At 39.6% G+C, this 26,251-nt stretch overlaps 1 protein-coding gene across 2 annotated transcripts in view; it reads right to left on the bottom strand.

Annotated features, from left to right (window-relative positions):
• Positions 1-403: 403 nt before the first annotated feature.
• LOC110022421 (aspartic proteinase-like) overlaps positions 404-26,251 on the bottom strand; it is a 30,613-nt gene continuing 4,765 nt past the window's right edge. For both annotated transcript variants that reach the window (XM_020721353.1, XM_020721354.1), the window contains exons 7-14: positions 26,026-26,065; positions 25,843-25,907; positions 8,993-9,106; positions 8,862-8,926; positions 8,619-8,775; positions 8,373-8,492; positions 960-1,048; positions 404-752 (exon numbers count right to left, since the gene is read on the bottom strand). In XM_020721353.1, coding sequence (XP_020577012.1) covers positions 668-752; positions 960-1,048; positions 8,373-8,492; positions 8,619-8,775; positions 8,862-8,926; positions 8,993-9,106; positions 25,843-25,907; positions 26,026-26,065 — 735 coding nt within the window. In that variant the 3' untranslated portion in view covers positions 404-667. The remainder of the gene's footprint in view (positions 753-959; positions 1,049-8,372; positions 8,493-8,618; positions 8,776-8,861; positions 8,927-8,992; positions 9,107-25,842; positions 25,908-26,025; positions 26,066-26,251) is intronic.

Below are 26,251 nucleotides of genomic sequence, written 5' to 3' on the forward strand. Positions count from 1 at the left end.
TCTCTTGATTGAAACGTCTGAGATTTGATGAGATGTGGGAAAAACGCTTTTTTCAGGACAGAGTTGAAATACTTGGAGCTGTTCCACCTGCTTTAAGTGCGATCCGTGCTCGTATCCATCTGTCTTATCATACTTTTCTGAACAGCATTGTTGATTACCATAGAAGCGGAAGGTGTGAAGATTTACACACATACCACTCCAATTCTTATGTATTTACTTATCTAATACCTTAATTTCAATATTTACGTACATTCTAATGCAGAATCTGATGCATATAATTAAAAGAAATTTAATCCGTATAAAAGTCAACTTTTGAATGAAAAGTAATTGCATAGTTAATAATAACTCTTAAGAACTATTTATTGAAAAAAGAGCGATAATTTTCAGAACTCTCACGGTTAAAAGCTAAGAAAACCATGACTACTAACTTGGTAATAGAATTTTTACAGATCCAAACCTCTCTCTTCACTTAGCAGAAGTTGGCCAAACTAAGCATAACATTGATAAAGCATTTCATGATCCATAAGCTTTATATAACATTATTGTGTAATACAGCTCCAGGTTTTCAACCAACCATAAGTGTGCAAGAGTCAATAGAGTTTTAAGCAATTAGGAGGTGATTCTGCCATGATGCACACTGTATGTTATATAGATTTGGAAGGCCCTCTCAAACAGATTTTGCAAAACCAATCTGTTCATTTCCGAAATCAAAAATCGTGTGGTAGGCACCCATGAATACATCTCCGAGGATCCTACAAAAAATATGCCAATATGAGAAACAATTTAAAAATATTTACATACATATCACTCGATTCTTATGTATTTACATGCCTAACACTTGAACTAATATGTAGCTACATTAGAATTAGAGGGTAAGCATGTAAATGTGGAATGCCCCAATAATTTAATATGATTCGCTTAATTGCTTTATAGGAACTAGTATAGTTATGGGTGCATACCAGAGGGGCCCTCTTGGCGGAGGTAGGTCAAATGCCATAAATCCGCTAAGGCAAATGGAGGTGCCTGCCTGTTCCACCTTTAAGACATACTGGAAGGGAAAAAAATATGAGCAGTTATAATTAAAAACTTGATGGAAGTCTATTAGGGAAACAAGCTATGAAAATTGTAATATTACCCTTTTTTAATGCACATGTAATTTAAACATGTAAGTTTAGGGGCTCTTTGGCAAGTTTTGGGATTCAGGTTCATAGGATTTACTAAATCTTGTAAATCCTGATTTCAAGTAAATCGTCCCAAAAACTATTTCGAAGTGGATTTAATAAATTCAACTAACTCCTATGAAATTGTTGGACAATTTCTACTAGGTTTTAAAAAACTGTTAGGATAGTTAAGAGTTCTAAGCAATAATTTAAGATGTATCAATTATTAATTAATTAGCTATTTATTATAATAATTAATAATTATTTAGAACTTTATTAAAAAAATTAAATTTTAATATGTAATTTTCTTATTAATTAATTATCAAATAATTACATATAAATTTATAAAATCATAATTAATCTGATAATATATATATATATTAATTATTCATTATTAATTAATTAAATTAATAAAAATAATTTAAATAAAATGAAATTAAAACCACATAACCATCTTCCCTTTCCCTAAACCATCGCCTACATCCCTCCCCCTCCCGGTTTCGCCCAAATCTATCACACCCTCGGGATAGAGTCACAATTAGAGCTAGCTAGGAAGGAAACTACCGGATCAAAGACTACAATAACTCATCTTTCTCCTCCTTCCACACCCGAAACCAGTGAGAAATGTGAGACTTCTTGTTCAGTTCACGCGGCGCTTTCATTTACTTTGCGCATTTATGGATTTAATAAATCCGGCGAAATCAGGCTCTCTTAAATCCAAAAATTTGACTTGTCCAAAGTGACTGTGTGACAGGATTTAGTCTAAATACTTTACCAGACAACTTAATTTGCTTTAAGCTTAATTTTTGTTTAAGAAAAGATTATGTTAGATATGGCTCATATACCATAAATGGCCAGATTCTGGAGCGGAGCAGAGCAGAGCGTAAGATTCTGTCCAAATCAAGGAAGTTTCCTTATGTGAGTTGGGGGTGTGGTACAGGGGTAATTTGATAATTACATATTGTACCCAAAGTTTTTGTTATTGTTTTTTTTAGGGTTATAAATAGACTTGTATGTAACCCTATGTGTTATCTCATATTCTGTATTTTATACTATTTTTTGAATATTGAAAGAAAAACGCCGCTCTGCTCCCGAGGACGCAGACATCTTCCGAGTCTCGTTAAATCTCTTTGTGTTCTTCTGGATTTGTGTCGATTCCTGTTTTTCTTCGCCTTAATTTCTCAACAATTGGTATCAGAGCGAAGTTCTAGGGCAGGGAAGAAAACTTTCGGCGGCACAGGAAGCAAGAAGAACGATTTGGGGATTTGGAAGAAGAAGTTCAAGTGATTTTGTTGCAGGTTTGGGATCTGCGACGAAGGAAAGGGCTTCAGTTTGGAATCGCGGTATTCAGGAGGCAGTTCCAAGTTCGGCCGAAAGAAGACGCTTCAGCCATTCACGCGCAGAGGAGTTCGGCGTTCAAATATTGCGAAGCAGTTTGGCCAGGCCTTTCTGCGACCACTATAGTTTGCAGATGCAGATTCGGACGCAGGCCAGTTTTTGCGCAACGCAAATTCAGAGCAGGAGTTCGCAGACGCGAGCAGCAGAGTTAGCGAATCGCGAGAGAAGAGAGCTCGCGAGAGAAGAGAGTTCGCGAGAGGAGGTCGACGAAGGGACTTTCAATGCAAACACCAGTTCAACGATGTAGCCACAGAGGAACAAGGAGGCGGTGGAAGCTGCAATCGAAGGAGAAGAAATTTTGGAAGAAATTTTTTGATTTGATTTGATTCCATTTCCTGAAGGCGGGAGATTGGTTTTCCGATTTGTTTCCTTGTTGGTTCTTGGAAGAGGGATATTGGTTTCCTGAAGTAGAAGATTGGTTTCCTTTACCCAAGGCGGCAAAATATTCCTTCGATTGTATTTCTTGGTGGTGCACACGGTGCTATTCCAGGACGTGGAAGCAGGGAACAGGTGAAGGATTTTGAAGGAATTTAAAAAAAAAAAAAAGTTCATTGCAGGATTAATTTTCATATGGCAATTTTTTGTGCAAAATTCGAGGTAGTGAAGTTTGATGGAACTGGTAACTTCGGATTGTGAGAAACAAGAATAAAATATTTGTTGGCTCAACATGGAATCTTGAAAGTTTTGCGGGCAGCAAAATCAGATGCAATGGAGGATGAAGATTGAGAAGAATTGCAACAACCAGCGGCAGCAACCATACGCTTGTCTGGCAGATGAAGTTATGTATCACATGATGAATCTGAAATCTCCAGTGGAGGTATGGAAGAAATTAGAAACTCAGTTTATAGCTAAATCTCTAACAAATAAATTGTATCTGAACAAAAGTTGTATAGGCTGAAGATGCAAGAAAGTTCTGATTTGGTGCAGCATGTTAATGGCTTCAATCAAATAATCACAGACATGTCACGACTTAATGTGAATATTGAGGATGAAGATCGAGCAATAAAATAATTTTGTTGTCAATAATTTTGTTGTGCTCATTGCCCTCTTCCTATGAACACCTGGTGAATACTATTATATATGAGAAAGAAATTATCAAAGTTGATGAGATTACTGCAGCATTGTTGGCTCACAACTAGCGGAAGCAGAATGCAGGGAAAAGCTCTCATGACGACAGTTTATATGTTAATGGTAAGCAGAATCGTGAAACGAAGAAAGAGAATGAGAGTTTTGGAAAGCGAAATTCTAGATCAAAATTCAAAGTCAAAAATACAATTCATTGCTACAAGTACAATGAGTCAGGTCATATAAAGAGAGATTGTCAAAAGCTTAAAAAGCAAACTGGGGAGAAAGATGATAGATCATCAAAGACTGTAAATGTGGTGCAGAGTGACAATTCAGATTGCAGTGATGACGATCTATTTTCAGTTTCATCAACTCAGTTCACGGATGCATGAATTCTTGATTCAGGATGCTCTTATCACATAACACCTAACAGAGAGTGGTTTACTTCATACAGGTCAACTAATTCTGACTCAATTTATCTAGGTGATGATTGATGGTACAATATTGTTGGTATTGGAGAAGTCAGGATTAAGATGTATGTGATGTCAGACATATTTCAGATCTGAAGAAGAATTTGATTTCTTTGAGCATTTTACATAGAAATGGTTTCATTCCTAAGGCAGATGAGGATACGAAACCCATCAGAATTGTTAAAGGTGCACTGACGGTGATGAAAGAAAAGTTAATTGTAGGTAATATTTACAAACTGTTGGGGAGTACAGTTGTAGGGGGAGTTCATTATGTGGTCTGGGTCATCTCAGTGAACGTGGGATGGCGGAAGTGCATAAAAGAAACTTGTTGCATGGTGTTAAAAGCTGCAAGCTCGATCTTTGTAAGTTCCGTGTTATTGGAAAATAGACTAGAGTTAGTTTTATGACTGGAAAACATAAAACTGAAAGGATTCTTGATTATGTGCATTCTGATGTATGGGGCCCTACCAATGAATAATCATTGGCGGAATCTTAGTATTTTGTTATCTTTATTGATGATTTCTCCAGGATAGTTTGAGTGTATTTCTTGAAACAGAAATATGAAGGCTTTTCTAAATTCAAACTGTGGAAAGCTGGGGTGGAGAACCAAACTGATAGAAAGATCAAGTATTTGAGGTCCGATAATGACACAGTACACAGATTCGTAGTTTCAGAAGTTCTGTGAAGAACATGGGATTCATAAGCACTTTTCAATGCACAAGACAATACAGCAGAATGGTGTGGCAGAAAGAATGAACGGGTCATTATCTGAAAGGGCAAAATGTTTGAAACTGAATGCAGTGCTTCCTAAAAGTTTCTAGGCAGAGGTTGTGAATATAACATGTTATCTCATCAATAGATCACCTCGGACATCGTTGGGTGGTAAGATCGCAGAAGAGGTATGGACAAGTAATCCAGTTAATTTTGATCATTTACCGATTTTTTATTGTCCTTCTTATGTGCATGTAACTGGAGATAAAGATAAAAACTTGATGCAAAATCGAAGAAGTGCATCTTTCTGGGCTATAAGAAAGGTGTGAAAAGATACAAGTTTTGGGATCCGATTGCAAAGAAGATTGTGATCAGCAGATATGCAGTTTTTTATGAATAGTCCATATTACAGCAGAATCAAGGCAATGTGCAAGGGAACAGTTTTGGTTCAGATGCAGTGCAGATAGATTTAGAACAGCATCCATAAACAATTGAGAGAGTTGAAGGTTCAAATCCAACACCTGGTGATTCCATCCCAGATGATCTGCAAAATTATAATCTAGTCAAAGACAGACAGAGACGCACCAATATAAGGTCTCCTAGCAGATTGGGTTATAAAGACTTGGTATCTTGTGCACTTCTCATCAACAGCAATGATCCAGCCACTTTTTAAGGATTTATCACTAGCCAAGAGAAAGAGAAATGGACAGGTGCAATAGTTGAGGAGATGAAGTCTTTGCAGAAAAATCGCACATGGGAGCCAATTCAGCTTCCTGAGAAAAAGAAGGCTATTGGGTGCAAGTGGGTGTACAAAAAGAAATCAGCCGTATCAGAAAAAAAAGAGGAAAAGTTCAAGGCTCGACTGATAACAAAGAGATTTTCACAGCAGAAAGGGATAGATTATGATAAAATCTTTTCTCATGTGGTCAAACATACTTCAATAAGGACAGTGCTTGCATTAGTAGCTATTTGGGATTTTCATTTGGAGCAGACGAATGTTAAAACTGTTTTCTTGCATTGTGATATGGAAGAGCAGATTTACATGGAGCAGCCAGAAGGGTTCAGTCAACCTGGACAGGAGCATCTGATTTGCAGGTTAAAGAAATCGATGTATGGGTTGAAACACTCCAGGACAATGGTACAAGCGGTTTGACTCCTACATGATTCAGATCGACTACAAGATATATGAGTATGATTGTTGTGTTTATGTGAAGAGCCTTGATGATCGTTCTATTATTTTTCTGTCGTTGTATGTTGATGATATACTGATTGCTGCACAGAATATGAATGAAGTCTGTGGTTTGAAAGTTTTATTGAGCTAGAAATTTGACATGAAAGACTTGGGTCCTACGAAAAAGATTCTTGGAATGAAAATTCATCGAGACAGAGACTCAAGGCGATTATGTTTATCTCAACGAGGCTATGTCGAGAAAGTGTTGAACTGACAAGTTTGAGATGAGTAAAGCAAAACCTGTAAGCATTCCTTTGGCAAATCATTTTAAGTTTTCTTCATAACAGTGTCCTAAGAAAGATACAGAAATCGAAGACATGGCAAAGGTACCATATGCCTGTGCAGTTGGCTGCTCGATGTATGCAATGGTATGTACTCGTCATGATTTGGCTCATGTTGTTAGTCAAGTCTGCAAATACATGTCTAAACCTGGAAGACGACATTGAGAAGCAGTCAAGTGGACTTTCAGGTATCTGAAAGGTACTGTAGGACATGGAATTAGTTTTTTGCAGTCAACAGGATGATCCTTCAGTTGTGGGGTACGTTGATTCTGACTATACTGGTGATTTGGATGACAGAAGGTCTACAACTGGGCACGTGTTTACTCTTGGTGGAGGGCCTATATGTTGGAAATCAACAATTCAGTTTATTGTGGCATTATCTACAGCTGAAGCTGAGTACATGGCAGTAGTTGAAGCTGCAAAAGAAACTTTATGGCTTGCTGGGCTAGTAAAGGAACTGGGCGTTGAGCAAAGTGGAGTTCAGTTGCATTGTGACAATCAGAGTGTTATATATGGCTATGAACCAGGTGTATCATGCGAGAATCAAGCACATTGATGTCAGATATCACAAGATCAGAGAATTGATTGCTTCTGGTGAGATACTATTGCAGAAAGTTCATACTGATGAGAATGCAGTTGATATGTTGACCAAGCCAGTTACTATCAATAAGTTCAGACTTTTTGAATATTTGCAGTTGCTAGAGAAGCATGGTAGCTCAACTTACTTCTGGTATGTAAGAAATTTCATGACGTATTTCTCCTAAAGGGCTGAATATTCGCCAAAGTGAATATTTGTTAGATATGGCTCATATACCATAAAGGGACAGATTCTGGAGCGGAGCGAAGAAGAGCGGAAGATTCTACCCAAATCAGGGGAGTTTCCTTATGTGGTGGGGGTGTAATACAAGAATAATTTGGTAATTACATATTGTACCCAAAGTTTCATTTATTGTTCTGTCTAGAGTTATAAATAGACTTGTATGTAACCCTAGGAGTTATCTCATATTTTGTATTATGTATTATTTTTTGAATATTGAAAGAAAGCTGTCGCTCTGCTCCCGATGACGTAGGCATCTCTACCGAACCTCGTTAAATCTCTTTGTATTCTTTTGAACTCGATTCTTGTTTTCCTTTGCCCTCATTTCTCAAAACATTAAAAAATAGGCAATTGGAAAAACAAAGTTAATACTTATAAAAGATAGCTAAACCGCTTCAAACACCATGGTCCATGATCTGTACCAGTAGATTCAGATACACGTCCCAGTTAATGAGGGAAATGATAGGTCCAAAAATGCGGTCAAGATAAGAACTCCACAGAAACAGGAGTTCAAGATAGAAAAAGCAAGATTCTCTAGTGTCAGTCTAAAGGAGTAAATCAATTTAGGGTAAGGCTTTCTGCTTCCAGTTGTAAACTTTTTCAATCCAATTGTCTTTAGAAGGGCAGAACTTTAATTTTGAGATGGGTGCAATATATGAGAAACAATCAAAATTTGTATAGTACAATTCTCAAAGTAAAATCTAATGATTTTGAAACTAATCTTGATGAAAATTTGACCCAAAAACAGTTTTTTTTTTCCAGATTTCAGACATTCTTATGTTTTCATTAGAGTCCTATTTTTAAGCCTTCTCTTAAACTTCTCATTTCTCATTTTATTCCCTTCGACCATGTTCTCAGTTCTCTAAATTTATTCTTCCTCTAATGTGTAGTTATTCACAAGCTTGTTCACTAAATTTTCTTCCTTTTTTTAATCTTAATCATCTTTCATTCCTAGTTTATAATTCAAATTTATTTTTTTTTCCTCTATCATGTTTCTTTAAGCTTTTCTTACCCTTCATTTTCTATCACCTACTTTGCTAGTTTTCCAATCGGACACTGCAAACAATACGAAATATGATGGATTGTTAGTTACAACGGACCCCTGCTTCTCTGAGATTAGACTACACGTTTTCAACTATGCAATATTAGTTACAAAATAAGACAAAAAGGAGAATTAGCAAGATCAGAATAAATATGTTCATATTAAACCATAGAAATTATCATAAGCTTGTAGCATACCTGTTCTGGAGTAAGAACAAAGCTTTTGTCTGCAATTGTAAAAGAGATATCTGGCAAGCTTGATAACTGAGAGCAGTCCACAGCTGATTCCCCCATGGGACTTGGAAGCCGTCCACATAGCTTAAAAAGATAGTTACATTATCGAGAAAATCAACCATTTGAAGAAAAAATTATAAAAAAATATAATATTTTCTATAAATATAAATATTTATTTGTGTGTAACATAATTAGCCTTAGCAAACCAACCTCATTAGCATAGTTTAGTATTAGTTCCTCAGTTTGATTCTCCCGAAGCTGATTCTTAATCCATACTACAGCCATTTCACAAGCAGTGCAGAACAAATCTTCATTACGAGAAGAAGAATTCACGTTTTCCTTGTCAAGCACAGATTTAATGCCAGTACTGTACAAAAGACCTCAATACAATGAGCAGAAAGGGAGGAGAAATCAATATCCTCAACAGAATAAAAAACAACAGTTCTGACAAACCTGGCAGGTAGAGTTCCATCAAATACACATAGGCCGATTTGGCTGCATACCTTTCCTGGCCGTGTCTGAGCGAGCAGCCATACAAATTAGAAATAGAAAAGGTGGGAGGTAAAGTTATGTAAAGTGCAAACCTGTGCAATGAGGAGGTCCAATATCATCTTCCCGTATTGGTCAACAACTTGTTTGCATTCAATACTGACAACGCCTTCCGCACCGATGGCGTGATTCACTTGTGCAATAATCGTCTGGTAGAGAAAGAAAGGACGAACAAGTAGCACAAAAGAATTTATTTGAAATTGTAGCAGTAAATGGAACAGTAAATCATATCATGCTTTAAAATTGAGTGAAAGAATGCAGGCTATATCATTAAGCAATAAAAAGGTGTGCAAGGAGATATATATATATTTTTTTTTTGAAAGCACAAACGCTAATATATTAAATAAAAAGTAAGGTATAGATAGATTTTGTGGAAGGTCCCAAACATGGTACCCAGCCCACACAAAAACCGCCAAATCAAATGGTTCCAAAAAGAAGAAAATACAACAAAAAATATAAGAGATCTAAATAAAAAACCAAAATGTGCCAAAATAAGAGTATCAAGTAGCTGAAGAGCGACCCGATTTTGCCTTGCCTCTGCCTCTAGTTTTAGGGAAGGAGCTAGATAATAAATTGGTATGTAGCTGGTGAGCGACCCGATTTTGCTTTGCCTCCGCCTCTAGTTCTAGGGAATGAGCCAGCTAAGAAATTGGTCAGATGAGTGTCATTGCCAGTAGTAACCTCACTTGAGTGAAAGAATGCAGGCTATATCATAAAGCAACAAAAAGGTGTGCAAGGAGATATATATATATTTTTTTTTTGAAAGCACAAACGCTAATATATTAAATAAAAAGTAAGGTATAGATAGATTTTGTGGAAGGTCCCAAACATGGTACCCAGCCCACACAAAAACCGCCAAATCAAATGGTTCCAAAAAGAAGAAAATACAACAAAAAATATAAGAGATCTAAATAAAAAACCAAAAAGTGCCAAAATAAGAGTATCATGTAGCTGGTGAGCGGAGTATCATGTAGCTGGAGAGCGGCCCGATTTTGCTTTGCCTTTGCCTCTAGTTCTAGGGAAGGAGCCAGCTAATAAATTGGTCAGATGAGTGTCATTGTCAGTAGTAACCAATGTATCATTCAATAGATTTCCTAGCTCGAGTCGTCCTCCGTTTTTTTTCTTCCTCCTCGTATAGACCTGCCATTCCTAATCCGAAAATTGTCTGACCTGATCAGCAGAATGGTCCGAAGTGTGCATGATATGTGTAGGTTGTTGAACATTAGAAACAACTACTTGTTGTACCAGTTGATCTTCTATCGGGTCAAAGGAGCACTCTCGTGTGTCTTGGCATATAAGTGGGTCTTCTTCAATAACAGGAAGTGGTATCAGCACATTTGGATCTGTACATGTAGTAAGGTGTTCTTCATGTTGAACTGCGATGTTAGAAAGAGGATCAAATTGGAATTTCTCAACAAGGATGGTAGGCGGCTGATCTTTAGTGATATTCGGCTTTAGATGAGGATGCAAGCAATAGCAAATAGTAGAACTATGACCAAACTTACTACAATGAGAGCAATAAGGAGGATGTGGCTTTATTTCAACCTTTTGCCAATACCCGTTGTGAATAGTGTCAATCCCTATCTCATCCGGAGCTGGTTGAGTGATATCACTCTCAACTAAAACACAAGCCACAGAGGGTCTGGTGACAGCAAGCGTAGGACTATCCACCTTGAGAGACTTACCGTAAGCAGTTGCTAAAGAGTAGAGGATTTTCATGTTGAACAGATGTAATTTTAACCCCCGAAAACTTTATCCAAACATGAATGATAGGGGACTCCGCTTTTGAATCAAAATCGAAAGTCCACTTCAGAATTTTTATAAAACGATTGTCGATCTAGATAACTTTTTGAGAGAAAATGCGAGTGTAATCAACATCGTGAGATAGCTGAATAAGTATATGTCGACCGTCTAGTTGACCAATGTTCCAACTGCCCAATAGTTTCACAGCATCAAATTCTTTCCTAATGATTTCCAGTTTTTGGTGACTATAAAGGAATTTCCCCACTAGATACAAACACCAAGAGGACGCTAGAGCACCAGTTTCAAGCTCAGTGAGAATAAGTGCAGACTTCTCATTTTTTTCCCAAGTCTTTTAATAAAAGTGTGATCACCGGCACCTTCAAGAGCCTCGTGGTACGATTGCGGAACATTGCAGGACTTATCGATAGCAAAAGCAGGCTCTAAACCTGGAGGAGGGGCACGAGCAGAAATGGGCAAATCGTCGGCAAGGGCATTTGCATAGGAACGGAGCATCGATGTCATCTTTGGTCACAGTCAAGAAAGAAACGGCCTGACGGGTTGCAAGGAAGCGAGGGGGTTAAATTGTTTGGCAGCATCGAACAGAGATGACGCTAACTAAGGGAGCTGCGAGCGACAGAGGCTGCGAAGCAGACAGAGGAGCTGTCGGGCGCACACCAGGGAAGCAGCATCGAGCAGAGACGACTCGAGCTAAGGGAGCTGCGAACGAACAGAAGCTGCGATCGAGACACCAAGCAATATCGAGATGACGACGCGAGCAATGGAGCGATGCTGAATCGAGACACCAAGCAGTATCGAGATGACGACGCGAGCAATGGAGCGATGCTGCGAAAGAGACGCCGACGCCGACGCGAAAGAGACGTCGACGCCGACGCAGACGCCAGTATGGAGCGAGAGTCGACGATGCGAGGTCCTTTCCCTTCGAGCAGTAGAATCAATTGCGACTGAAATCACCATTGAAAGCCCGGACGGACATCCTGCTTATATATATATATATAACATGCGCCAAAAATGCTAGCATCAACCTCAAAACAATCAACGACCTAGGATGACAGTCAGGCAATCGAAGCGACAAGCTGAAGAAGCATTATTTGAACAAATCGTTCGATGACCAACTGCTATATTTTTGTCAAGGGATTCAATTGGCGGACCACGTTTATGGTTTCAACTGCCCAAACCTCTATCAAGGGGACCCGATCAAGACAAGTCAATCGATCGGCTTTGTCTGGCAGGAGTGATCGTCAAGCAACTAGTCGCCCTGGTCAACCGAACTAAAATGCATCGATCTACTAATGATTGTTGTATTACAATTAAATGACAATACGAATCTAGTATTAATTTAGCTCACTAACTGCATTAAGGGCGGTTTCCAGAACTGCTTCATCCTTTCTATAATTGTACAAAAAGGCCCCCTATAAATAAGAGGTCCAAAGACAAATAAAGAGACTTTTCTCCCTGACTCCTTTCTCAAGAATTCTTTATCGGCTCCAACTCTCCATGCGTGTTTTATTTGAAGGACAGTTTAGGATTTAGCATCCTAAAAAGTGGAGCGGTGAGCGTGAACATGCCCTAGACAAGAAGCAGAGCAAATTATGAAGTAAAATTCTGCAGAAAAACGTAGCTTCCATGGAATTCAATAGAGAAATTGTGTGACAAGATATCCAAGAAGAGATTCAAGAGCTTCAAGCGCTAATGATGGGCCAGTTTAAAGCCCACAGGGCGGTGATGATCCAGAGGAACAATAAACGCCTCTCTTGGAAGGAGAGTCTCGGGGAACATGCTCCCTGAGTTCCTCGTCAAAATCTGCTCGCGTCCAATGATAAGGCTGCAAAAAAATCGACCGAAGAGCAGGGGGACTTCCAACTCGCAGAAACTGCGGCGTCTACACTGCTAGTCAGGCACTGGACGGATTGCCTGCCTGACCGATTGCAGGCATTGCTTTCTCCCATTGGATTCTGGAAATTATACCCCCAACGAAACTGAGAATTCCCCACCTGGAACCCTACAGGGGGAAGAACAATTCAACTGACCACGTGGCTTCTTTTGAATCATCAATCAAAATCTTATAGATCGATAACAAGATGAAGTGCAACTTTTACTGACTGCATTGAAGGAGGTCGTACTTCAATGGATTAACGGCCTTTCGGATGGAATCATTCCATCCTTCAATGAGCTCGAAAGACTCTTTTTGGCGCACTTCACCAATGTACAAAAGCCGAGGAAAGACATTGAAACCTTGCTCCAAATCAGGCAAGAAGAGAACAAAAGCCTGTGGGCCCACAACACTCGATTCCATAAGAAATCCTGGAAGTAAAAAAAAACCTAAAGCCTCTCATCGCCCGGACTGCCCAGAAGCAGGAAAACCGTTGCCAACAATTCAGGTATAACCTGAACTTGCTCAAAGGCAGGATATTTCGCCGAGATTTTGGAACTAGTTAACGACCACCGATAACAAGTTTATGGATTCCTCAAGAACCAAAACCAGATTCATCTGGCCGTCGAGGGCAGAAGCAGAAGGAATAGGATGATGAGAAAAGGTAGAAGTGCAGTCGGGCCACTGATGGCCGACAAAACAATAAACTCTGGTAGCGGCAAGGGTCAAAGGCATCACGTTGACCACGGGTCAGCCACTACTATGAGCGACCGTACGTACAACGCGAAATGTGGGATTCGACAACCCTGAATGTGTCGATAGTTAAACTAGTTCAGGCTATCCAAAACAAGGACTATTTCAGAAAGGCCCCTCAATTGAAAACTGCACTGGCCCTTTGCAACCCGAACAAGTATTACGCCTATCACCAAGACTATGAACACAATACGGAAGAGTGTCGCCATCTCAAGAATTTGGTGGAGAAACTCATCAAAGCCAGAAAATTGAAGGAATTCATTGATATCGGCAGACACATGCGGCAACAAAGGAAGGCTCCAGCGGAGGATCCCATGGACGGACCCATTCGAGCGGGCGAGATCCACCTAGATGGATCATCCCAGCTATCTTCGAGGCAAAAGCGGAGAATCATCCCAATAGTCCACTCTAAAGAGACAACGATCAGAGGAGATATGCTCTTTCGCCTCTTACTCTCGTACTCACCACCCAATTATTTTTATGGAAGCAAATCTCCCACCAAAGAAAAACCTGTATAATGACATTATCATCATCACGATACTCATACACAACTACCAGGTGGGCAGCATCCTGGTCGATACTAGAAGTTCTGTGAATGTCCTATTCAAAACAGTATTTGACAAGATGGACTCAAAACCGATAAGTTGGCAACGTCAGTCGGTTCACTGTTTGGCTCTCCGAGCAAGGCCCTAAGCGTAATTCCTTTGGCCGTCTCATGGGGTGAACGAGAGAAGTAATACATCAACATAGAAAGCTTTTGGTGGTGGAATCCTCACCAACATAAAATGCAATATTCAATCGATCATTGTTGAACAATTACCAAGCAGTGACTTCAACTTACCATGTGGCGGTGAAATTTTCCGGAGATGGAGAAATAATTACTATTCGAGGAAACCTGAAGCAGTCAAGTAGATGTTACCTCCGAGCAATCACCATTATCGATCACGAGCCACTCAACATCCAAATCCAGAGGGAATGGGGTCTCAAGACCAATGAGACAATTCAAGTGCCTGCGACCGGCAGAGCCTAGTAAGGTCTTTCTAATTAGTAAGAATTTTGATGCAGGACACAAGGACCTGCTGATCCATACCCTTTGCGCACATTGGGACGCCTTTGCATGGACAGTTGCGGAGATAACCGGAGTTTCGTTTGATGTCACATGCCACTGGCTCAACATTAAAACATATTTTCGTTCGTTTTTCTCTTTTATTTTAAAAAAAGTCGTCAGTTTGTCAATCGTCGTATACTTACCTTTTCAGAATAAATCTCTCATCTGAGTCATATGAATGACCAGGAGAAGGGAGGAACCGGAAATGAGGGACATACGACAAAGCGACAACAAGAGAAAACACAAAATGTGGAGAGCCTACGTGAGGTAAACCTCGCAATAATAGGTTAAGAGTGTCTGCCCAAACAAGATCAAACGAAAGCACCTTAAACTAATATCCGCAAAAGAATACCTACATAAACTACCCAAAACTAGATAATCGGGTGTATGTATCTGCTCTGGGGTCAAGACCACTCACAAGGAGACGCATCCCACTTGGTTAATTACATCTTGGGGATACCCAAAAATAATCTCGATAAAATGAGTTTTGCTTGAATTATCGTGAATCTGGGGTAATAGATACTAAAACAAAGGTTATTCCGTGTGGAAAAAGTCTCGATGCTTCAAAGCTCACGCTAAGTCATCGGGCGGAGAGTAAGTCTCACATCTCAAATGGGTAGCGCCTCATTGGCACATGGGACCCACGGAATAACCTAAATTATCTTGACGGTGGTATCTCAACACGTCAAAGCATGTCTGTGTCATAAGGGCAGAGAACAAATCGTCGTATCCCAAACGGGAGGCAGCTCAATATCGGGTCGTCAATGTGATATCAACGAAGTCAAGGAGCTATAGAGCTCAAAGAGACTCAACAATAGAAAGGTAGAGTGATCCTAAAAAGTATAGGTAACCTGATCCGGTACCACGGACCTGTCATACACAGTTATTAGGAGCCTAAGTCTACTCGGTCGTGAAGGTAGTCGACCCAACACGTTCTGAAATTCCCGGTTAACAATTCGTTAATTGCATCATTCACGGGGATCTCGATAGCCTTAAGGTCAAACAAAGAAAACTTTATACTATGACTGCAAGCTGGAGCTCCAAGAGACTTATACCTGCCGAAGTGGCGAGGATACCTCAAGAAAGAAGAGAATGGGAGGTTCAGCTACAAAGCTGTAAACGCTCTAAACAAAAGGATTTATACTTCGTCTGGGTCAAGAAGCCTTCTAACACCCTAAGCGCACTAGACAACCACCTATGTATAAAAGGATAGGCTAGGCTAGTAGGATTGAAGCACGTGGACTTCTCCTCGTGACAAATAAATATAAGTGTAGTTATCTAACGCGATTTTTAAGTATTGTGGAGACCCTATTAATATATGCAGGAAAGTAAAAATGCGATTCTTAAATCCTGAATATTTTAATCTTAAATTTTAATTATATTGAATATTTTATTATAATTTTTAGAAAATTATAAATTTAAGTCCTAATGAGCCTATGTTGCATCGAGAAATCTCAAATCACAGAAAGAAACAAAAAAAATATGCAGACATGCAGGCATGTAACAAGAAAGTAAAACAAGTTAAATAATATAATAAAAGGCCGGTGTCGCTGAGCCGACAACATATCCCAGAAAACAAAAAGGCGATCGGACTCCGCATATACATGTCTGATCTTAATTATATACATCAATGTAAAAATGCATAATTAAGATACTGGGCAAGAGCATCAACTCTAGATCCCCTCCACGTGGTTCCCGTGTCAAACACCTCAGAATACATGTTTGTATCTTATTTCAACTAGAGGACTCTCCTAGACTCTAAAAGTACATAGGAAAAAGAGGAAAGACTAAATTATGCATGAAAATAAGATTAGTGGGAAAGCTCGCATACATATGACGTATAATGAGCTATGTCTATAAGTGGGGGAGCTAAAGCACCTACAAGCAAATTGTTAAAGATCATTACTTGCTTCTCCCATAGCGTGACTTGTGTGTGCACATAGAGGCACGGCTCCCTGCAGAAACACGCTCTAACATACTGTCATACATATGTAGCATGCAGTCACACCAAAAGCAAAAAAAGAAAGTTGTCTGACTAGAGCAACCAATCTAGCAGAGAACAATAGCTAAACATCAAAAAGACTACCTAGCACCCTAAATTCTAGTCTAACACACCATCTAACGAAAAGTGTCCTAATCTAATACCTAAGTGCACATGATAAGTCTAGGTATAGTATGACTTTGATGTGGTCGTCATGCTGACCCCGTCCTAAAAATCCAAAAGATCTTATCGGCATCACGAAAAGGGGTAGACACAAGGTAGATCCATTGAATCCTTAATACAGTCATACTCATGTCAATTTCAATGACTCAACTCGCATTGCTTGCCGGAACCAACCCGGCCAGCACCGCCCGTTTTGGCAATGGCAGGGTCACTCTCCTAACAAGCTTGGCTTGCTACCCATGCAAATATGCAAATGCAAGTGCATATAGTCATGTGACAGTAGTGATAAGTGTACCGTGTAGTGTCTCAGGAAAAGATGGGCATACCATAGAAGCAGCGGTCCGAACAAATGGGTGTCGTAACAGTAATGACCGGGCGATGGGCGTGTCATGGAGACAGCAGCCCGAACAAATGGGTGTGTCGTAGCGGCAATGACCCAAAGATGGCCGTATCGTGGAGGCAGCGGCCGGTATAAGGTGTGTCGAGGTGTCAGTGACCAAAAGGGATGGGCTTGCAGTGGCGGCAACGGCCCGAAGGTGTGTCGAGGTGGTATTGACCCGAAAGGGTGGGCGTGTTGTGCATACAGCGACCCGAAAGAGGGGTGTTTCGTGGCGGCAGTGACTAACAAAGATGGGTGTGCCGTGGCGGCAGTGACAGAAGGTGTGTCAAGGCGGCAGTGATTCGAAATAGTGGGCATGTCATGGAGGCAGGGGCCCGAATGAGGGGTGTGTCGTGGCGGCAGTAACCAAAAGAGATGGGTGTGTCGTGGCGGCAGCGACCCGAAAAATGAGTGTGTCGTGAAGGTAGTGACCCAGAGGCAGTGATGATCCTAACCGAGGAGCATCACACAAGTACAAATGCAAATAGATTATGTGCAACATGCAAGCAGGAAAACACAAACATGCACATGTGAAACATGCACCATGTGAAACATGCAACATGCACCATGCAAGTGATTGGCTGACCGGGTCGTGATGGCCGATCGAACCAAAGCGCACGGTTGACCGAGTCGAGGCGGCAGGTCTAACCAAAGTGATATGCTTGCCGAAGCGAAGCGGCTGGTCAGAGTGAAGTGAGGTGCTCACCAGGCCGAAGAGGCCGGTCGGAGCGAAGTGCAAGGCGAGTCGGAGCGGCTGGTGGGAGCAAAGTAAGATGCTCATCGGGCTGGGGCAGCCGGTCGGAGCGAAGTGAAGTACTCGCCGAGCAAGGGCAGCCGGTCATAGCGAAGTGAGATGCTCACCGGGTCGGGACGACCGGTCGGAGCGAAGTGAAGTGCTCGCTAGGTCGGTGAGGCCGGTCGAAGCGAAGTGAAATGCTCGCCAGTCAGGTGTGACCGGTCGGAGCAAAGTGAAGTGCAACGTGCACCAAACAAAAATGCAATATAAAGCAAACCAGCATGTGAATAGTCGACCAGGCTCGTGCTAGCGACCTCACCTGGGAAACCTAGGGTTGACACTCTTGGATTTGCGACATCGTCGCCTCCAGCTTTGGCGTGGCAATGTGGAGGGTTTCCCCCTTCAATTTCTCATAGGATAAACTCTACACCGTTCGTAGGACAGATTAACGACAGTTTTTCCCGCTCTACGAACGCGCGATCTTATAAGACGGACTAGCTACAAAACTTTTCTCGTCCTCTAAGATTGAACTCAACTAATCCCTCCAATGGAAATTATGATCGTCAAAGCCGTGGAAAATTGGAATACCAACTCACGGGCATCAAGGCCTAAAGCTCACAACAGGTAATCACTTGGCTTCATATAGAACTTGGTCAGCGATGGGATTCGAATCCTACAGCTCCCTCTAGGTAAATCAACGATTAATTACATAGGTGACTCGGCAGGTCAACACGTCTTCCGACACTCCACCCCGCGCGAGCGATTGAGCCTACGCGCCTAAACCGGGCTAAACCTAGGGTCGGCTAAGAGATAAGAAAAACTCACCACCATGACGATTGCGGATACGTTCTCTTTGCTTGCTCCAAGCCGCCGACGTCTAGTCCATACACTGACGTACCTCACAACGAAATGCATAAACGAGGAAAATAGAATGTAATAAGGTATGCAAAGTACCCAAAATAAACAATTTTGGTATATAAAAATATGACAAAAACGTACCTTCGCGAAGGGTTTGGGCCTCTATACACGATGTCACGGCCAACCCGACGATGACGAGGAGGCAGCGAGGTCGCCAAAAAGGTAAGTCGGTGAGGAGAAGGTGGTGCAGGTGAGGTGGATCGACAACGAGGATTTCATGCGCAAAATGGAGAGAGTGCGACTAGGGCATCATCAAATCCGACAAGGGAGACCCACTGGACTGCTGTCAAGGGATAGAAGGAGGCCCCTAACGAGGAAGAGGGCCGGCAAGAACTGGGTCGGCGACGAGGCTTTGACCGTCGGCAAGAAGAAAGAATAGGGTCGGCAGCCTTCAGCCCTAGGCCACACAAAAAGAAAGTTCGGGAAGGGTGAAGAACGAGCTCACCAGCTCAAAAAGGAGGCAATCCGACAAGCTCTCCCGCGGCGTCGCCGGCCGAGAGAGAGGCGGCCCTACCTTCGCAATGTTTGGGTCGTCAAGGGAGAGGGTCGTTGTTTGGCGATTGGAGAAAGCAAGGGGGCCTCAGCCGCCGACAGGAGCAGCGGTGACGGCAAGGTCGTCGGGTAGGAGAGCCGGCCGCATTTCTTCGAGTCGCGAGGGAGAAGAAGCGGGCTAGGAATTTCTCTCGGAAGGTTTTCGGCGCCTAGGGATAGGGGAGCTGCGGTAGAAATCAGAAGATAAAGGAGAGAGGGAGAAGTACATGTGTGAAATGTAATAGGAAAAGTTTTTTTATTATTATAATAATAATAATAATAATATTATTATTATTATTATTATAATAATAAAAAAACTTTTCCTATTACATTTCACACATGTCACGCATTTTTTGTCGAACGTGCCATCGTGGTGAAATGAACGTCCCCTTTAGATAAAATCAACATTCTGGACACACTAGTGTGGTCTGTTTCATCATCCAGGGTCGTTGTTCGGACCACATTTTCAGCAATCGGGCCCAAAACGATAATTCATGCATTTTTAGCCCACTCGTAAAGCCGTGGCGAAGTGAACGTCCTCCCAAGGTAAAATTGAAGTCTCGGACGCACTCGCATGATCTGTTTCATCGTCTAGGGTCATCTGGTCAACTTCGCTAGTGATCGGGCCAAATTTAAGTCAATTTCGCGTGCGAAGCGATACATAATATTCGTTGACCCGATCGGATTCGCCTGACGTGCAGAATGACGATCGACCTTTGTCTAAATGAAAGTCAAAGTTTAGAAAAATGTCCCTGGCTACATGCCCCTCAACACGCGTCGAAAGGTTTCGCATGGATGTCTGACCTACCGGATGTTACGGACGGGTCGTAGACGATCATGAGTCATACAGGTGGACACCCTACACTCGTGACATCAAAAATTGATGCCAACAACCCATTCTCTCGACCTGTACAGCAAATCATAGTCAGGATACATTCGAAAGGTACAATATCACACATGGCTCTCAAACATTGTGATGGTTCGGAAGCCTAGTGGCAAATGAAGAATGTGTGTCGACTTCACTAACGTCAACGCTACTTGCCCGAATGACACATATCCCTTGCCGAGAATTGACACATTGGTGGATGTAGCGGCCGACTACTCTATAATGAATTTCCTCAACGCAATCTCAGGCTACCATAAAATAAAGATGCATCTAGCCAACACAGAAAACACTACTTTTATTACTGTGCAGGGAATTTTCTGTTTTGATGTCATGTCTTTCGGGCTAAAAAATACTGGGACGACCAATTAGTGTCTTATGGATGTAATATTTTCAAATCAGAAATGTTGAGATGTACGTGGATAATGTCTTAGTTAAAAGTAAAACGGTTGAACAACATATAGGAGAGTTAAAAGAAGCTTTCGAAACCCTTAAAAAATTTAACATGAAGTTGAACCCTTCGAAATGCACATTTGGAGTGTCGAACGATAAATTCCTTGGCTTACTGTTGATTGTCGATGGTCTGAAAACCAATTTGAAAAAGGTTAAAACAATCCTAGGTATGTTGTCCTTTCGGAGCTCTAAAGTCCAAAGACTACCATGTCGAGTGGCAGGACTCAGTCATTTCATCTCGAAGTCTAGCAATAAATGTGTAATGTTTTTCAATGCGTGAGGAAAAATCAGCGTTTCGAATGGATGACCTATTGTGAGTCAACATTCAAAGGTTTGAGAGACCTCCTGGCATCACCACCACAACTCCAAAGCCCGAAACCAATGGGAAGAATTGTCACTAAACCTCGGAGTCAGATGAGAGGCAGTCAGCTCGGTATAGGTCAGAACAGATGCGAGGAAGCAATTTCTGGTGTATTACACCAACCGGGTTCTCCAAGGCACCAAAACCAGATACCTCATTATGAAAAAACTAACATTTGCATTAATTATTTCCTCTCGTAGGCTCCGACCCTATTTTCAGACGCATTCGATTCGAGTTGTCACCGATCACCCCATGAAGTCTGTACTCACTCAGCCAGTGCATTCCGATTGATTGTTAAAATGGGCGGTGGACTCAGTGAATATGACACCAAGTATGTCCCCCGGACAGCTATTAAAGCGCAGGCGATCAAAGGAAAAGAAGCCTGATAAAGAAAGTTGTACCAGCGACAAGACCTGGATACTGTACTCGATGGAGAGTCCAAGCAAGCGACTGCCAGCCTGAGACTGGCACTGAGTAGCCCATCAGAAAAGTATGCCTACTAATCAATTTAGGTAGAGTTTAAGGTTAAAAATAACCAAGCAGAGTACGAAGCAATGATCCCCAGTAGGGCTGTCAAAACGGCTCATAATTTGAAGGATTTTGTAAGAACCAAAAGAATTATTTCTTACCTTTTCCTTCATGCAGTTGATTTCTTTTCTAGCTTGTTGTTGCCTCACCAACTTTCTAAAACTCAATTCTTTCATTTTCTCCTTCTCGCGATCACTTGTCGCCTTCTTGATCTGTTTGATTGAACCGCCTCAGCACTCTATAAGAGCAATGCCTAGGGCCTCCTCCCGATCTCCCTTCCCCTCCTTCAGTTTCCCGTGCCCTACACCCGTGTGGTACAATCGCACTTGCAGCTAGCAATGAAGGCAACAACGGGATCGCGACGTACCTTATCCCTCATGTTCCATCCGCTTCTACTTGAAACCATCGAGGAAGGTAATCGCCCGCATCCGCTCTTCTATATCCCGTAAATCCTTCTCCCAAAGGGGTTTTCTAAATCGGGATTCAAGGAAACAAACGAGAAAGGAGATTTAAGAAGGTTAGGATTAGCATATGTTTTTATTATTTTTACACGATGTTTTCTAATAAAACTTATTCTGAAATTAAATTTTCTCCTCCTTAACAAACTAAAATAAAAGAATATGTTCTTTTAAGTATGTTAGTAAGTTAGTGTTCATAATTCCATTCATTTAAAATATTATAGTAATAATAAAAAATTAATAACAAGTATAATAGTAATAATAACTGTTGATTAGGTAGCTCGTAATTTAATGAATAAATAAGTTTAATTACAAAATAATTTATATTTTACTTTCCAATTGGTGTACTATTCATAATTAGGGCTGTCAAAAAAGCTAGTTGTTCGCGAACAGTTCGTGTTCGGGTCGTCAATGAGTTCGTGTTCGATTCGTTCGATAAGTAAACGAGACGAATGTGAACAATTTTTTTTCGTTCAGTTAGTTAAACGAACCAAACACGAACAGTGATGCGTTCGTTCGTGTTCAAATCGTTATTGTTTGAAATATAAAATAATTTAAAATAATTATATATAAAAAATTTATAATATTTTAAAAAATTAAATTTTATAAATTATAATATATAATAAATTAATAATAATAATATATTAATATACTATATTAGTAATATACTAATATAGATATTATATATTTATATAATATAAGTTATATAATTAATAACTGGCTCGTCATTCGTGAACAGCTCGTGTTCAACTCGTGTTCGGCTCGTTCGTTAAGAAACGAACATAAACAGAAACTTCACGAACAATTTCGAACACGAGCTTATTTCAAACAAACTAAATTTCAAACGAACTGAACACAAACACAAGCTTTGTTCGTTCGTGTTCGGTTCGTTTACACCCCTATGAATGGTGTTGAATTCGTATAAGCATCACATTTGCCGTCTTGAGGTAAGTAATTGATTTTCATTATAGGAAAAATGCATCCTTCCTAGTTAAGGACTTTATCCTTAAGCTTGGGGGACGAGCCGAGGGAAAGATTACAAAGAGTGGTTAGCATATATGTTGCTACACTGTCGCACCCACAGTCATCCCAATTGTTTGCAAATTCTTTGCTAATGCAAAGGAGCCCTTATATGAGAAAGTCTTCGCACAGGGGAAACACGTAGCCTAGGACTCTGCCACCATCAATATTCTTTTCAGCTTTCAAGACATTCCTAATGATGATTACTAATTTTCTTGCTCCTGACTGCCAAGAAATCGTCGACTTCTTCACCAACTCTACTGACCAATGGAAAATCAAGCTTGATGAGCACGGAGAGAGGATTGTGAATTTCCTCTGTACCACAATGAACAAAAAGTCCAAAATATGCACTATTTCATTGCGGCACAACTCATGCCTACCATGAGCCTTACTGATATCAAGACGGATATGGTTCTCTTCAACTACTGTATACAAAATGGGAAATCCGTAGATGTTAGATCTGAATAATTAAAAATACGCTTGACCAGATATATTAATTTTTATTGGAATTAAATATTTTTTACAGGAAAAAAAAAGAAAGTAAAAATTGTGCTAGACCTTGATCCAGAAGAAAAGAAAAAAATTTGTGAAGTGGTCAGTCTTTTTTAGAAGTTTGAGGTTAAGCATGAACATAAAAAATTAGTATCTAAGTCATTTTCTAATTAATAAAACTGAAAAACTTTCTTCATGGGATTCTTAAAGAATATATTCAAGAAAAAGTCGAGTAATTTTGGGTTGCTTGAGTGATAATCGACTTAAAAATATTTCTAGTTAATAAAAATGTTTTAATCACACTGGATTAATTACTCTGAGATCAGATTAGGCTTAGAAGTGTTAAGGAAATGCTAGGTTAATGGAGATTAATGAAAATATAACCCTGAAATAACATTTGCACATCTTTTATTACAAATTATATAATCTTATTAAAGAATTAGAAAGTCCCACATGAGAGCTAAGAAAATTATTTAAATAAGTCCAAGCTTAGATTTGAGATTACATGAGAGCAAGTAATAAGTAAGTTTGGAGATATTAATGTTAATCGAATTTATGATGTTTTCATTTGTAAAACTCATGCTTTAATTCCCTATTATAATGATTTTACGCTTGTGGATGTTGTTTGTTATGTTTTAAAGGTTTCGAGTGTTAAACATGTGTTATGAAGCCAAAATATGAAATTTGACAAAAACAAAGATTGGCATACCTACGCTGCCTAAACAACATAACTATTTTGTGCTCTTTGTCTGAAGGAGCGTCGGAACGAGCGAAGAAAAAGATGAAGTGAAATAATTATGCCGCGCTTCAGCGCCATTACGTCACCCAGTGGCATAGTTATGTCAAGTTAAGCATAGTTATGTCGGGCTTTACCTAAAGACTAAACTAGCGAGAAATTGGAGGTGATTAGAGCTCAAGCTATTTAAGGCCACTCGAGAGACGAATTAGGGCATCTTATTGGCTATGGGAGGCTTCTCTTCTCTTAGGTTTAAGGAGTTCTTTGTAAACCAAAACGTTTTCTCCAATCCTTCCCTTCGGAGAGAATTTTTAGGGTTGTTCTTTGAGAGTTTGGAGAGCTTGTGAGGAAGAGATATGTGTGCACTTGTACAAGGAAAGAAACAGAGAGTTTGTGTTATACGAAAAGGATTTCGGAGTATTGCAATGGGCCATAGACTCGGGTGGGAGTTTTGTGTACCTTCGTACGATGTTTTCCTTAATATTTTTAATGAAATCGTTTGTGTTTTCGCTCCTCATACATGATAGCTGAATCTTTTTTATACTCCTGTGATGTAAAATTTATTGAGTCGATGTTTTGATCTATAAGTTTTCCATAAATTTTTTTTTTACTTTGAATATCATGTTAATGTATTAACCTTTTGATTGTAATTTACTAGGAAAAGTAGAATGTTAAAACACCTTGTAATCTAGAACTAATTGTTGATTAGAAGAATAAGCATGTAAACAGACATTCATCTAGTGGAATAAATATCTTCTCAATAGGAGAATGCAACCAAGATATACAGTTCCAATGTGATATAGCATACATCACAATTTACCAAACAAAACATTTATTAAACTAAAATAATGTGTTAACCTTTTGATCGTAATTTACTTGACAAATTAGAAAATTAATACACCCCGTGATCTATAAATTCTAATCATTGATTAGAAGAACATGTATCTTAACACATTCATCTAATGAAATAGACATCTTGTCAATAGAAGAATGCAACTTAGAAAGAGGACTAGGGTATTCCTTGGAAAACTTGCATGGTTAAGCCTCATAAAGTGTAATATGAGTTTACGATGTTTCTTATGACCTACATATATGCTAAGGAGAACTTATCTCTGGTTGTCAACAACTTAGAGAGTTCATAAAAAAAACATCAAGGATTCGCTAGAACGATCTCACAGTAGTATGAATATTTCACCAATAAAAAACATAAATGAAACTTAATTCTGGTTATTTATTCCTACAATAGGATTTTAGAATCTTTCGACTCCTACAAATCTGAACCGTTCAAACTAGACTTAGCAGTGTAAAAAGCTAGAACTTTATCTGTTAAAAAAATTGACTAGTTTTCTCGTGGAATCGATATTTAGACTCTAATTCCGTATATTACTCGATCGATATGTATACTTGTGTGATTATTTGATTACTTTGCAGCAATTTTGAGCATCACTAAGTAAAGGAAAAAATAAGTTTGGCATATATATGTGAAATTTGAACAAAAATTACATAGTTTAGAAACATTTTCATGCAAATAATTTTTTTTTTGAAATAGTTCATTCTAGAAAAAACTAGGAATGCACAACTAATTGTAACCGATATAGCAAAAACTGTTCTAGTAAATTAAGTTGCTTTAATAAAATGGCTTGTCAAAGTTGTAGGAAAAGAGCTAAAATACAAGCTCATTGACTAAAAAAGCAACTAAAGACATTTAGAAAAGAACGAAAAGCCACATACAGTAGGACCAGCCAACAAGGAAGTCCCAGAATCTACAATAGCAGCGCATCCGTCAGCACAATAACCTGAAAACACAAACACATGTAAAAATTAGATTAGAATTTAGATGAATTTTCCATTTTGAATCCAAATTTAAATGATAAGATAAATAACATAGAAGATGATAAAAAAAATATGTTTTACCTGTTGACTCGCTGCCTATTAAAATGTCACCCATCTCAAACTGAAACAAGAGCAATAAAATTAGTAATTATGAGAAGGTAAGAGATATAACTACAGCTGACATGGAAACCATCTCCTACAACATTATACATATACATATATATATAAATATATATACATATACATATATACATACATACATATATATATATATATATATATATACACACACACACACACACACACA

This window comes from Phalaenopsis equestris, unplaced genomic scaffold, assembly GCF_001263595.1.
Source record: "Phalaenopsis equestris unplaced genomic scaffold, ASM126359v1 Scaffold000189, whole genome shotgun sequence".
Classification (NCBI taxonomy): Eukaryota; Viridiplantae; Streptophyta; class Magnoliopsida; order Asparagales; family Orchidaceae; genus Phalaenopsis; species Phalaenopsis equestris.